This window comes from Capra hircus, chromosome 1 (genome assembly GCF_001704415.2).
Source record: "Capra hircus breed San Clemente chromosome 1, ASM170441v1, whole genome shotgun sequence".
Lineage (NCBI taxonomy): Eukaryota > Metazoa > Chordata > Mammalia > Artiodactyla > Bovidae > Capra > Capra hircus.
In genome coordinates this window covers 152,086,529-152,102,106 of record NC_030808.1, presented here as the reverse complement: position 1 = coordinate 152,102,106, position 15,578 = coordinate 152,086,529, and the positions used below count along the sequence as shown (strand labels likewise).

Below are 15,578 nucleotides of genomic sequence, written 5' to 3'. Positions count from 1 at the left end.
ATCTTAAATAAGTCCCTAGGGTACGCTATTAAATCTCACTGATCTGATACGATGATTCTGATAGGAATAATTCAGAAGGGAGTAAGTTTTTTCTATCTGTATGAATCTCTTGTATGTTTGTGCTCAGACGTGTCCGACTCCTTGCGACCCTGCGGACTGTAGCCCGCCAGGCTCCTCGGTCCCCGGGATTTTCCAGGCAAAAATACTGGAATGGGTTTCTATTTCCCTCTCCAGGGATAATAAATCTTTTACTATTGGGTGCATTGCATTTTCCTTCTTCAGAAAAATAAACCTCTTACTTAACTCAAATTCCCACCTAGATTTAAGCACAAACCTGTCATTTCCTCATACTCTCCGCTGCTTTTCCAGAATACATTTACTGATATATCTGATGAAAACTCAAAACATTTAATAGAAAAAACTGCTTTGATGATGATGATGACAGTTGCATTTATGCTCATTCCCTCTCTAAGCTGATTCTATAAATCAACAAGCAATGGATTAGAAAGCTAAACTAAAAATATTTGAAAGCGAAAGTGAAGTCGCTCAGTCATGTCTGACTCTTTGTGACCCCATGGACTGTAGCCCACCAGGCTCCTCCATCCATGGGATTCTCCAGGCAAGAACACTGGAGTGGGTTGCCATTTCCTTCTCCAGGGGATCTTCTCAACCTAGGGATTGAACCCAGGTCTCCCGCCTTGTAGGCAGATGCTTTACCGTCTGAGCCATCAGGGAAGCATTTGAAGGACAGAGCAATTGAACATGGAGACTGGGAAGAAATTTTTTAACATCCTTCTACCTTTAAGGCTATGGTTTTTCCAGCAGTCATGTATGGATGTGAGAGTTGGACTGTGAAGAAAGCTGAGTGCCGAAGAACTGATGCTTTTGAACTGTGGTGTTGGAGAAGACTCTTGAGAGTCCCTTGGACTGCAAGGAGATCCAACCAGTCCATTCTGAAGATCAGTCCTGGGTGTTCTTTGGAAGGAATGATGCTAAAGCTGAAGCTCCAGTACTTTGGCCACCTCATGCGAAGAGTTGACTCATTGGAAAAGACTCTGATGCTGGGAGGGATCAGGGGCAGGAGGAGAAGGGGATGACAGAGGATGAGATGGCTGGATGGCATCACGGACTCGATGGACATGAGTCTGAGTGAATTCCAGGAGTTGGTGATGGACAGGGAGGCCTGGCATGCTGCGATTCATGGGGTCATAAAGAGTCGGGCATGACTGAGCAACTGAACTGAACTGAACCTTTAACTATGACCTATACATTCTTTGACTAGCATTATAAGTAGCAGCAGCAGCAGGAGGCCAGGCACTGGGCTAGTATACTAACCAGGTATGAGTAACGGGTGATTTGCATATATTTACCTTATTTAACCTTTACAGTTTTTGAGAGGTGGGTATTATCCTCATGTTACAGACAAGCAAAGAAGCTAAGAAAGGGTAAACACCTTTTCTAAGGCTATAGGCTGATTAGCGTTATAATTTAAAGTCATGCTAGTCTGAATAATTTCTCGTGTAAGGCTGTAGTTGACAACTAAAGGACACTGGCAGATACCTTGATTTTACAGATAAAGTTGTGCTAAGGTTGGGATAAACTAACCCCAAAGTCCTTGAGCCTGGATTTATTAAAAAAAAACAAAACACAGAAGGATGACAGTAAGACTCATCCCTTAGATTTGCAGAGGGTTCTTTGGAAAGGTATACTACGTTTATTGGGCCCTGTATCCAACCAGAACAGTAGACACGTACACTTTAGGCTTTCCTGAATACTAAATCTATACAACATGCAAATAATCTTGTAAAACAAAACATGCACTCCCATAATAACTACTGATCAATATTTTTCAGGGGCTGATAATGTTTTCATTTAAACCAAATACATCATCTACAATCTTTCAAACTGAGAATAATCATATTAGGTAGCATAAGCCCGTGTCTGGATCACCTCCTTACTTACTGAATTGGATCCTGGGAAATCATATCCTCCCATGACCTTCATGTATGCCTTTTCTATGAGGGAAACCCATAATTCACTTTTGTTGTTAGAATAGGAACAGAGCAATTCTCCTTTGTGATCAACAGGTAACTGGTCATCAATTATCACCTGGAGAAAGAGAACATTAGTTTCCTTGGGTGGTACAAAATATCTTAAAATCTTTTTTATCAAAAAACTTCCACACCTCTTATACTGATAAAATAAAAGGCATGCTATGTCAATTACTAAGATAATGGTAGTTTCATATTTCTGGAAACTGATCAATTATAAAATGTTTTGTGATGCCTTTCTTAAGGTTTACAATTTAATCTCCCTCTCAGGTATTAACTTGGAGCTAATTGGTTGGAAAATGTTATGGATCTACCAACAAAATTATTACGGATTCTAGAAATGTACTTTATATCTAAAATAATTTACAAAAGGGCCTCTCACTATTAAGGTAAATAACAACAGTACCCTAAATCTGCAAAAAGATTCATGCTATACTTAGTAGTAAAACATTATGGCTAACTAATACATTTAAATAATATAGAAGCATAGAAGTAATCACCACAAACATGCAGCCTCTAATTCACATTATAGAGTGATTTGGGAAATAAGAGGATAAAAAGAATTTTGATTTATTAATAGAAAAACTATGCAACTGCATTTTGAAAGATTCTTTAAACCAGAGATTATTTACAAATTATAGTTCAGAAAAACCATTCTCAATAATTCTGTTTAGTCCTTAAGAAATTAGCTAAAGCAGTCATTCTTAAAGGTTGTTCTCAGACAGCATCACCACCATCACCTAGAAACCTGTTAGATATGCAAATTCTAGCCCTTCTGCAGACCTACTGAATCAGATGCTTTGGGGGTAGAGCCCAGGAATCTTTTTTAACAAGCACTCCAAATGATTCTGTGCACCCTAAAGTTTGATTCTTATTCAACTAGAGAGTAACTTCTAAGCTTCCCACACTAGAATCAGTATGGAATCTTGTTTAAATGCATATTCTGATTCAGCAGGTCCAGGATGAGGCCAAAGTTCAGAAATTCTAACAAATTCCTTTGTGCATGAATGCTAAGTCACTTCAGTTGTGTCCGACTCTTTGCAATGCTATGGACTGAAGCCCCCCTGGGCTCCTCTGTCCATGGGACTCTTCAGGCAAAAATAATTGAATGGGTTGCCATGCCCTCCTCCACGGATCTTCCTGACCCAGATAATCAAATCCATGTCTCTTATGTCTCCTAAATTGGCAGGTGAGTTCTTTACCACTAGCACCACCTGGGAAGCCCCCCAAAATTCCCAAGTGATACTAATGTTGATCCCTGGACTTAATGAGTTGACAGGAGCTAGAGAATCCTAACAATACAAGGCCCTTACAACACGGTTCAGAATCCTTAAAGAAAGATTTGCAATTTAAAACTATGTACATATTTCACAAAGGAAAACAATATTAAAGGTGTCTTACATCTCGATTTACACATACAAACTGTCCTAATGGACTGTCTAATGGACACACTGTGTCTGATATCTTTTTAATCAAAAAGGTAATTAATGACCACCAGATTAAAATTCATTTTAAGCATAAGCAATCATTAGCTCAATGCTACTTCTCGGAGCTTTCTATAAATTTTTCCAAACTCATTTTTTAAAAGACTTTATGCTTGCCATGATTTTTTATTTTTAATTATTATTGATGATGTTATTGGTAGTAATATGTATAATATCACAGAGTCAAAATCAACTAAACTGACTTTTTAAATGTTTACATAAATAACATTTCTTAATGACTGTACTCAAGATTCAAAGGTAGGGAAGAGAGAAGGGGTTGATATGGAGAGAAACGTTATTCACCTTTCTGGGGACACCATTGAGGTGGAGTTTTACCATATACTTTCCACAAGGATTGTACTCTGGCTCACCATCCTTATTCTGAGGGTAAATTATGCTTTAGTAAGGGAAAGAAATGGTGAAATACCAACATTAATATTCAATATAAACTATGCAGAATATTAATTTTATTTAGACATATGCTATTGTCTTAGTAATTTTACAAGAATAAATGTAAGAATATTTGTCTATAAAAGACCTGTAATGGAAAAAGAATTTCACCTCAAAGTTTTTATTTAATATAAATAAATGAAGATAGTATCTTATGAGATCATACATTTCATAATATTCTGAAAAATGCTCTTTTTAATTATATCCTCTAATAAATTTTCTAGTAAGTGGATATATTTTAAACTAGTTAAAATAATCTACTATTGGCTCTAAAACATAAAGAGACCATTTCAGTTAACCACAACTAAAGAAACTATAACTCTGACAGATAAAGTTAGATAAATAGACAGATAAAATTATCTAGTTAGATACTCATAGAAACTATCAGTATCAATTTTCTTTCTCAAACTGCGTAAGATTTATTTACAAGCTCTGTTTATCCAAGATGGCAAATGACTTGAAACTAAGGTCTGTATCCATTTACCTTTGTTCTTTCAGGACTTAACATAACAAAAACAACTCAGGAAAAGCTGTACAAAAAAATTATAATGCTTAATTTTTATAATGAATAATTTTAAGCTAATAAAACTTCCAAAAATTAAAAGAAAAAGTATTTCATAGTAACATTTCAGTACATTGTTCTAGCCAACAAAAATGTTATATATATTATGTTATACTATATTACAGACCTATATGCTGTATTATATGTTTTATATTAATGTCTTATGTAACCCATTAAAAACATTATCTCAATAAATGATGTAAAAATTTGAGACATTTTTCAATAGATTTTTTTTTTCTGTGTTAAGTTTTCAAACTCCGATCCATTTCACACTTACAGCCTGTCCAAATTCAGACTAGCTCATTTCAAGTGTGTCATATCCACATGTGACTTGTGGCTACTATATAGTACAGTCAAATTATAAATATGATATGGTTTTAATTTGACTAATCTCATTTATTTCATTTATATTATTCTAACTATATGTGCATATGTTCTTAGATTGTCTTAGCAAATCCCTCCACACTCCCAAACCATCTGCTTGACACACAAAGGCCGTAACAGTGCTAAGCGATATGCCCTTTCTGTGCAGACAAAACCTAAGCTTCTATTTCCAAGTAAGAGACAATTCCATGAAAAGGGGTAAAGGGACAAATATAAAATCTTACCTTGTAATCAACTTCTTATTAAATCGTCTCTCATAAGCTGCACTGATAGCCAGTGATGCCACGAAAGAACAATCTGATACTATTGTCTGTTAATAAGAATTATTAATACATCCATTTACTCATGCAATTTCAACATTACCACAATATTTAAGCATTGCATCTAGAGCCTTTCTATACTAAATATCTTGAGTGCTGCTTGAACAGGAAAATAATAAATAGAAATGCTATAGTGCCAACTAACACATATTTTGTTTGTACAAATCCCCGGAAAAACAAGTATTTCAATTAAGTTACTTTAGAATAATTAAATATGCATGATGTATTTTTAATGAATAAAAGCATATTCAATTGAATTACACTTTTTAATGACAAAAAATTACAAGCATTTAAAAAAAATTGGTTAATAAAAAATTACAAGCATTTTTAAAAAGTTGGTTAATTATAATATGACAAATTAAAATCAATACGCACATCAAAAAATTTGAATCACAGTATTTCAGGAGCATTATTTTCATACTAATGTGAAAAAAATCTATGACTTCAGGGCTAATGTGTCATTAATAAAGTTTACAATCACGTCACAGAGTTGTTCTGCCACTGAAGTGTTTTAAATAAGCCCAATACCTTTTTATCTTTTCTATTTATTCTCTCATCAAGCATAAAATTCAGATTCTCAATTATTCTCATCTGCAAGCATATATCAATAGGGTACACAAAAATCTAACTGTTCAAGAGTTATTATATCTCAGTATGTCTAAGTCAAATGCGAAATGAATAATTTTTCCAATCATACTAATGAATCTGAATAAATAAAAATCTAAAAAAAAGGGCAAATGTATATTCAAATTACTTTAAAATGTTAGCTTTTCATACAAAATTATACAAAATAAATGTTTACCTGCTTTATGCTGAAACTAGACACAGTATAAATCATCGTAGGATTGTTGGTGAGGTCTTCTGGTCGTACCCATTTAGAAAATGTAGCTTTTTGTTTAGGTGATAACGGTAACTTGCCACATCTATCACTGAGGTGATAATAAAAATTTAATAATAAAATTAACTTTAAAAAATGACTTAAAAACAAGATTAAATTTCCCAGAGAATTTTTTTTGGTATAGTGATCACAGTTATACAGTGAATTCTAAAAAAACTCTCTGGTCAAATTTGGCTTTTTATATTTGACCTTGAATCCAATCTGATCATCCACCTCAATTTAAAAAAAAGGTACACAGATAACTGACAACAGAAGAGCAATTAAACACTTTTATATTTATTTTAAGAATATACCTTAAAAGTTAAATTTAGCATGGTTATATTCAAGAAATTCAGTTTCAATAAAATGGAGCCATTTGATTCATTCAAGAAAAGCAAGGAAGCTACAGATCTTTATGTTGGCTCTTGACAACTCATCTCTGCAGGACTAATAATAAGAATACCTAGTTACTGAGTAATACACAGGTGGCAACCGTGGTAAAGAATCCGCCTGCCAATGCAGGAGATGCAAGAGATGCGGGTTTGATACCTGGGTCAAGAATATCCCCTGGAGTAAGAAATGGCAACCCACTCCAGTATTCCTGCCCAGAGCATTTCATGGACAGAGGGGCCTGGCAGGCTACAATCCATGGGGTCACAAAGAGTCAGACACGACTGAGCACGTACCCACAGACTAAACATGTGCTGGGCATCACACAAAATATTTACATCCTCTTATTCATTTGACCTTCAAAACATTTTATTAGAGCAAATTTTTTAGAAAAAGTTTTACGTGATCAAATAATCTGTGACACTGCTGAGCTAAGACATAGAAGGAAGGGTATCGGATACTAAGTCTTTGGTACCAAACCCAGCATCTTATCCATTACTCTCTACTCAAAATGTGTAGGGAATACACGCGAAGTCAGTTCAGTTCAGTCGCTCAGTCATGTCTGACTCTTTGCGACCCCATGAATCACAGCACGCCAGGTCTCCCTGTCCATCATCAACTCTCAGAGTTCACTCAGACTCACGTCCATCGAGTCTGTGATGCCATCCAGCCATCTCATCCTGGGTCATCCCCTTCTCCTCCTGCCCCCAATCCCTCCCAGCATCAGTCTTTTCCAATGAGTCAACTCTTTGCATGAGGTGGCCAAAGTACTGGAGCTTCAGCTTTAGCATCATTCCTTCCAAAGAAATCCAAGGGCTGATCTCCTTCAGAATGGACTGGTTGGATCTCCTTGCAGTCCAAGGGACTCTCAAGTGTCTTCTCCAACACCACAGTCCAAAAGCATCAGTTCTTCGGCGCTCAGCCTTCTTCACAGTCCAACTCTCACATCCATACATGACCACTGGAAAAACCATAGCCTTGACTAGATGGACCTTAGTTGGCAAAGTAATGTCTCTGCTTTTGAATATACTATCTAGGTTGGTCATAACTTTTCTTCCAAGGAGTAAGCGTCTTTTAATTTCATGGCTGCAGTCACCATCTGCAGTGATTTTGGAGCCCCCAAAAAATAAAGTATGACACTGTTTCTACTGTTTCCCCATCTATTTCCCATGAAGTGATGGGACCAGAATCCACGCGAAGTATCTCTCTATAATTAATGTACAGCACAAAAGTTTAAGTCTGCCGTTCTTCAAAGTGCTTCCAGAGCAAGGGCAACAAGCCTGGTTTTGAAAGATTTATAGGATGATATAAGGAGAATGATATGCAACCTGAAAAAAATGTTTTTTTAAAAAGCAGAATGTTGACAGACATTAGGAAAATGAGGGTTTTGCGGTGATGTGTGATCTGAAAACTCCTGGCTGAAGTATTTTTTCTTTTTTTCCATTGGAAGGACACCTCTAAACCTTTAGTAAGCCAGTATTTGCTGGAAATCTCTTAGAGCATAATATGGTACATAACACTTCTCAAACTTTTTTGATGATCACCTCATACATCTCATAGAACCACTAGCATTCCAGGCAGCAATTTGTACCTGTGTAGTATTGGGACCTGACTGGTAACATAGAGTGAGCTGAATGAATTTAGAAGAATTTAAGAACCGCCATCACAAAAGTTTGAGGAGAAAAAATAAGGCTGACTCAAATCTATAATCAAATTACTCAGTATTATTACCCTGCCATACGAACTACAATTCAGTAAATCCAAGACTCCTTAATACTTGTTCTCTCAAAAGTCACCAGTGAATTACTAAATTTTTCTTAGAACTTTGAAATATTTAAAATACTTTATAATTTATAATACATGGCCAGAAAAGAAAAAAAATTAGTCACCCAATCTTTCTAAAAAAGATTAGATAAAGCTCAACATTCAGAAAACTAAGATCATGGCATCCAGTCCCATCACTTCATGGTAAATAGATGGGGAAACAGTGGAAATGATGGCTGACTTTATTTTTGGGGGCTCCAAAATCACTGCAGATGGTGACTGCAGCCATGAAATTAAAAGACGCTTACTCCTTGGAAGGAAAGTTGTGACCAACCTAGATAGCATATTCAAAAGCAGAGACATTACTTTGTCAACAAAAGTCCGTCTAGTCAAGGCTATGGTTTTTCCAGTAGTCATGTATGGATGTGAGAGTTGGACTATAAAGAAAGCTGAGTGCCGAATAATTGATGCTTTTGAAGCGTGGTATTGAAGAAAACTCTTGAGAGTCCCTTGGACTGCAAGGAGATCCAACCAGTCCATCCTAAAGGAGATCAATCCTGGGTGTTCACTGGAAGGAATGATGTTGATGCTGAAACTCCAGTACTTTGGCCACCTGATGCCAAGAGCTGACTCATTGGAAAAGACCCTGATGCTGGGAAAGACTGAGGGCAGGAGAAGCGGATGACAGAGGATGAGATGGGTGGATGGCATCACCGACTCAATGGACATGGGTTTGGGTGGACTCCGGGAGTTGGTGATGGACAGGGAGGCCTGGCGTGCTGCGGTTCATGGGGTCACAAAGAGTTGGACACGACTGAGCGACTGCACTGAACTGAACTGAATCTTTATAACCAAAGATTCATACACTGGGGAGCTTTTTGCCATCAGTCTGCTATCTTTGAATTTTAAAATGTTTACTGTTACTATTTCTTCTGATTATTCTGTGAAATAATCCATAAAACAAGACAGGAAAAATCTTGCCAGTTAGAGCATTTAGTTTTATTTGATTTTTCTTAAAATTTAACTACCTTGGTAAGCATTCACTGTCATGGGACACTGTGTAGGCAAACACTCTCTGTCCTCATGGAGCTCAGGTTCCCACGTGCAGGACAAGCAGAGCGCAAGGGGTCACACACAACGTAAAATCCCAGCTCTGGCAGTGAAGTCGCTCAGTCGTGTCTGACTCTTTGCAAACACATGGACTGTAGCCTACCAAGATCCTCCGTCCATGGCATTTTCCAGGTAATTAGGGGAGTTACATTTTAACAACTGTTGTAAGACAGTTATATTTTTGTTTTGATAGTTATAAGACAGTTATATTTTTAATTACAGTGTAAGCATTTTCCTGTGTTACTTAATTTCTTGAAAACTTGATTGTTCATGAGTGTATACAATTCTTTCCAGGGACATTCTGTTGTATGAGCACTAAAAACATGATTTATCTTCACCTGTTACACAAAGATTGGAACTACAAGTTTATATCTCTACTTGGATATTACCATTTAAGAGCATCCTAGAATAATTGATTCACATTTTCATAAGTAGAATTGGTTTCTTGAAGTGAAATCACTGGTCAAACATTTTTAAAGTATTTAAAATGTACAGCTAAATTATACAATTTAGTATTTAGCAAGACAGTTATTTCCTAACAGTTTATTCTTATTACAAAGTGCTTTCTATAGAACAAGCACCACTATAAGTGCTTTACATTTTATTAACTCGTTTAATCATCATAGTAACCCCAGAAGGTGGATTCTTTTTTTTTTTTTTTTTCAGAAGGTGGATTCTATTATTAAAGTCTGAAGCAGACTGAAAAGCTTGCATGGTGTCACAGAGGCTATGACACTGGAGAGCATGGGTCTGGGATCTGTGTCCTTGATGTTAGTGCTGAAAGTGTCTTGCTGCTAAGTCGCTTCAGTCATGTCCCACTCTGTGCGACCCCATAGACGGCAGCCCACCAGGCTCCCCCGTCCCTGGGATTCTCCAGGCAAGAACACTGGAGTGGGTTGCCATTTCCTTCTCCAATGCATGAACATGAAAAGTGAAAGTGAAGTCGCTCAGTCGTGTCCGACTCTTCTTGACCCCATGGACTGCAGCCTACCAGGCTCCTCCGTCCATGGGATTTTCCAGGCAAGAGTACTGGAGTGGGGCGCCAACAAGCATTTCCTAGATCCAGGTCAACCACCAGCATCACACAGGTGCCTGAGAGAAAACCTTATGCTGGTAACTTCTGGCCTTGAGACGTCTACCTTCTGCCCCTCCAAGAACGACAAGCACTGGATGTGTGAGATCAGGCCTTGTTTCTATAGTCTTTATGTATTCTGTACACAATAAGCATTCAATTCCCTGATGCTTTCTGATAATAAATAGGCTAATGGCAGAGATTTTAAAAACTAAAAATGGTTTAAGAAGTATATCGCCCAATTTTGCTGCTTAGAGATAACCACCAGAGAAGGCTATGGTACCCCACTCCAGTCCTCTTGCCTGGAGAATCCCATGGACGGAGGAGCCTGGTGGGCTGCAGTCCATGGGGTCGCTAAGAGTTGGACACGACTGAGCACCTTCACTGTCACTTTTCACTGTTATGCACTGGAGAAGGCAATGGCAACCCACTCCGTGTTCTCGCCTGGAGAATCCCAGGGACTGGGGAGCCTGGTGGGCTGCCATCTATGGGGTCGCACAGAGTTGGACACGACTGAAGCAACTTAGCAGCAGCAGGGATAACCACTGTAAACATTTTGACCTATCACTTTACATCATTTCATTCTGTATGTCTATAATACATGAAAAAGAATAAAATTTGGATATTATATATTTATAATTTTCCATCTTTTAAAATTTATATATTACAAACATTTTCCCTATATTTTTCAGAGTTATTTTTTTTGTGGATAACATAATATGTAACAGAATAATATGAACATACCATTGTTCAAGCACTCTGATATTACTGGATACCAAGTTTGTTTTGATAATTTTTTGCTGTAACAAACACTCTGATAAGCGCTCTTATGATAGACATCTTTGGCCCAATTTTAATTTCCTTAGGATGACTAGAACCTGGGAGTCCTGAAACAATGATTTTAAGGTTCCTGACATAAGCTGCCACTGTTCTGGAAGGCTATGCTAACACCTTCATAATGAACCCTGTTTCTGAACTGGATCTTCTTAGTAAACAACAACCTTGTCATTTCTCCCCACCTTTCCATTCAATGCCTTGGCTGACTTGCATTTTTGTTGTGGTCCAAGACAAATTAGACAAATATTTACTCACTGCTTACTTCTCTTATACTAGGATCTGTGCTAGACATAACCTAGCCTAAAGAAGACCCACAGTCCTGTCACCAGGAAAAGGCCAGAGGCACTCCTGCCATGTGGTCCTACTTCCTTCCCTTAGCCTCGACTCTTTTCCATTCAGAATTTTTATTACAAATTTTAATTTCAAGGCTATGGATTTAATTGGACTTCAGCAGATGGGAAAAGTACTGAAAAATTGAAGCAATTTTGAAAGTAAGAATTGCAATAGTGCTTACTTACCAGAAAGGCATTGGATAAGCAAAACGTTCCCTCAGATCAATGCTCATGAAAGGAACATATTCAATACCATTTATTTTTGATGTTGTCCTATTAAAAAATAAGAAAAAAATCTAAAGTAAACGTCAAGTCAACCTTAATCATCAATTTTATTTAAACTTATTAAAATTTAAGTGACAAGATGTGGTATTGTAATAAAATTAAACTGATAATCTCATGTAATGTTGGTAACTTTATTTGAACAAAATTTTCATGCAGTAGTTGAATACCAAAAAATAATTACTCCAATTTAATCCCAAAGTTATTCTTTTGAGACTACCATCCTTTACAACAAAACAACTATCTCAAAATAGGCTTACACCAGAGGCAATGAAACTGTCCCCAGGACACAAAGCGAACTGTATCCTCAGCCTAGAGAAAGAAAGCAATTGCCTGGTTGCTTTGAGGATTCAAAGGATTCTTGGAAATAAATTCTTTATATGTTCTGGTTATGAGACTAAGGAATGGGTCGTGATGAAGAAAGAGGCACAGATAAGAGTCACGGCCTCTTGACACATATAAGCGTGGCCTGCAGGAGCTTGTGTATTCTCTCCCTGTTTTGTGTCACGTGTTTGTTTGTACACATTAGCGATTTCCTTCTGTTCCTTCCCACATTTTATTTAGGAGGCGCTGCAGAGCAACTTCACAAGTTACCTCCAGGTAACAATATGCAGTGAGACTCTGACTGAATTTGAGGGCTAGTTAACACATGAATGTAACATTTGTGTGTATCCTCATCCTGAGATGGGGAGAGCTTTGCACTTGCGTGGAGGGCAGCTGCGTCCTGTTAGGTACAAACTCAGAGCTGTTCTGTAGTAGTGTGGAATTTCAAACGTGTGTAGAAGGGAGCACGTGGACGCTGAGTAGCCAAAGCGCTGGACAGTTATTAACTTGTGTCTCAGGCCCAAAACCACTCTTTTTGTCCCGCTTTGTGTTGTGTAGTTAGTTTCAAAAGCGATTTTTTCTAGGCAGACAGCACCATTTTTTCTAGGAGCAGAAGTAAAATCTTCAGCAGGAAAAGGGAAAAATGCCCTCAGGTGGCTGCTGCAGAGGAAGGAACCGTTCCAGCAGAACTACAGGAGACTAACAGAAAGAGCAACGTGACAACACACGCAGCTCTAAGCTGGCTGATGCTCAGAGCCCAGGAGAGGAGCCGCCGCACCGCCTCAGGATGCAATCAAGGGTTTCCACAATCTTGTTCTTTTGCATTTTTAGTATCGCCTGGAGCTGCTTCCAGAACTGAGTTGGCTTCCCAGCCCAGGTGACGGCAAACTTTTTCTGTTACGGGCCAGAAAGTATATAGTTTTGGCTTTGCAATGAGGTCTCTGTCACATATCCTGGCTCTTTTTGCTTTCTTTTTTGCAACCCTTTTAAGAAATATATGAAGGCATTCAAAGCTTACGGCTGCCCTTTGCTGACCGGCCTAGAGTGCTGTATCAAGGTAGCAATTAGGGCTCTGGTCACAAGGCTGCGGAGGTGATGAAACGGCTGCCACAGTTCTACTCTGCCCCATAGAATTATTCAACTCCGAAGAGGGTTAAGATTTTCAGGAAAAAAAAAAAAACATCTAGAGGAAATGCAAATACTAAAATATAAAAGAACATTTCAAACATTTCAAGTTGTGACTGTGTGACAGTTTATAATTACATGATAATAGCGTGACACATTTCAACAAAGACGTATGACTCATCAAACCTAACGAGCGTAACATTATCTGCACTGATGTTAACAAAGTTGTTCATTACACCAAATCATAAACCGATTCACCTGAGAACTTCTATTTCTTCTGCTGTGTATCTCTGTCCCTGTGCGTCACATGACTGAGGACTTATGAACGGCTGAGGTCTTTCAAGGAAGGGATTAGTTCCCAGTGGAAAGTGTGCTCTCGTTGGAGGTGGCTTTGGCTTTGTATTTGTTGCCTTGATTTTGCATGACGGCTTCGTTAAAGGCTCGCTCAATGCTTCTGCTCTGTAATAGAGGCACAAAAACACAACTCTAGTTTTTCTCCTCACATTTAAGCTTTTCAGAACACAGTATTTACTCTGAGAACAGTCAGGCATCCCTAAGGTAATTACCATCTAAAATTCTTACATTCTAGTCAATAGTTCACTACTTAAGCTACTCCCAGAGGTAAGGCATTTTTGCAAACATTTTATTGATAACAGTAATTAAGCACTTAGAGCATTATCAGATCCTATGAAAGGTAAGGGGCATATAAGAATGTACAGAACACAATTACTGCTCTCAAGGTACCCCTAGGTTTGCAGGGAAAGACAGTTGCATCAGAAGTGGGACGTGAGGCTGGAGGTGCTCCACGCCGGCGAGTGCACAGCAGAAGTTACTAACTTAATGACGGGAAGAGAGCAAGTCAGGGAGTGTTTTTCCAAACTGACATTTGAGCTGCACTTGGCGTTAAACTCTGACCTGGGGAGCTGGGAAGGGTTCTAAGTAGAGAAGAACATGAGCAAATACACAGATCTGTGAAACAGCGGAGTGAGTTACACTGATTTCAAAAGAACACAGGGAGCCCCTGTGAACAGTGCACAAGCGAGGCAGCAGGAGACGAGGCCGGGGCAGGGACTGGAGCACGGAAGAGCTCCCTTGGCGTTTAAGGGCTTTTGGACTTTGTCCTGTCAAAGAACTAACAAGCTAAAAGACGGAAGTTTTTAATCTGAGGTCCGTATATACGATTTAGCAGTTTTGTTAACACTCTGAAACTGTATGCAAATAAAAACGTCATGCTATCTTCTCCCTAGAGTGTATCCATTCTTCTGAACTAATCCTCACAGGAAGAGTTCGTGACTGACCCGTGTCCCTGTGCTGAGGGCGCACCCAGAGAATACGAGATGAATTACCCACACAGGTAGCAGGGGCCATCGTGATTCTGACTGGTGACAGACATCAAAAGGGAGAAGCTGACGGTATGTCAAGTGCCCACAGCTCCATGAATTTGGAGAAACAAATGAAGCTAGACGACAGTATGAAAAGGAGGGGTGACCCCTGTATCTCAATGCAAAAGAAGGGCTAGGGGTAGCACAGCTCCCCAGTCTGAGCCTCAGAAGGAGGCACTGTACTAACTCATGCTGTAGCTATGAATGCCATTCCACGCTTTTCCTCTATGATGCTTTGTCTGTACAAGAGGTCTAATTCTCTTGTGCAAACATACTCATTATCTCAACCAATATTTACTGAGCACATGCTGGATGTCTGGCACTCTGCTAGGTGCTTCGTTACAGCAATGGAGAAAGACAAAGTTCTCTGCCCTCACAGAGCTTATATTTGGAGGGCAGGGGTTAGAAAAGACACACACACTGATAACAAATATGACAAACTGATCAATTTTATATACCTTAGAAAACAGTAAAGAGTTATGGGAAAGAATATTCCAACAGAGTGAACAGGATGGCCAGAGGAGATTTCAATTTTAAACATAATGGTGAGCACAGGCCTTAGTGAAAAGCTGACATTCCAGCAAAGACTTAAGGGAGCTTTACGCATGTACGATGGGGGGTATGTGAATGGCTGGCTCATTCTCAACGTCTCCATTTCTCGTAGTGGCTCTGGAAGGCTCTCTTCAAGCTTTCTCTTCGGAAGTCTCATGTTACACAACACAAGGGAAGTCTTCCATTTTAAATACCATAACCGTTTTTGTTTTAGACACCGCAAAAACTAAGTGAAACATTTCTTGACTGATTTGTTACTTTCTGAGTTTAGAGGAGGGAT

The 15,578-nt window shown here is 38.5% G+C and overlaps 1 protein-coding gene across 1 annotated transcript in view; it reads right to left on the bottom strand.

Annotated features, from left to right (window-relative positions):
• The window catches only part of CAPN7 (calpain 7), a 50,973-nt gene that overhangs the window by 23,593 nt on the left and 11,802 nt on the right, over positions 1-15,578 (bottom strand). The window contains exons 5-10 of the mRNA XM_018052948.1: positions 13,623-13,823; positions 11,820-11,906; positions 6,054-6,180; positions 5,156-5,241; positions 3,839-3,932; positions 1,963-2,109 (exon numbers count right to left, since the gene is read on the bottom strand). Of these exons, the coding sequence (XP_017908437.1) occupies positions 1,963-2,109; positions 3,839-3,932; positions 5,156-5,241; positions 6,054-6,180; positions 11,820-11,906; positions 13,623-13,823 (742 nt within the window). The remainder of the gene's footprint in view (positions 1-1,962; positions 2,110-3,838; positions 3,933-5,155; positions 5,242-6,053; positions 6,181-11,819; positions 11,907-13,622; positions 13,824-15,578) is intronic.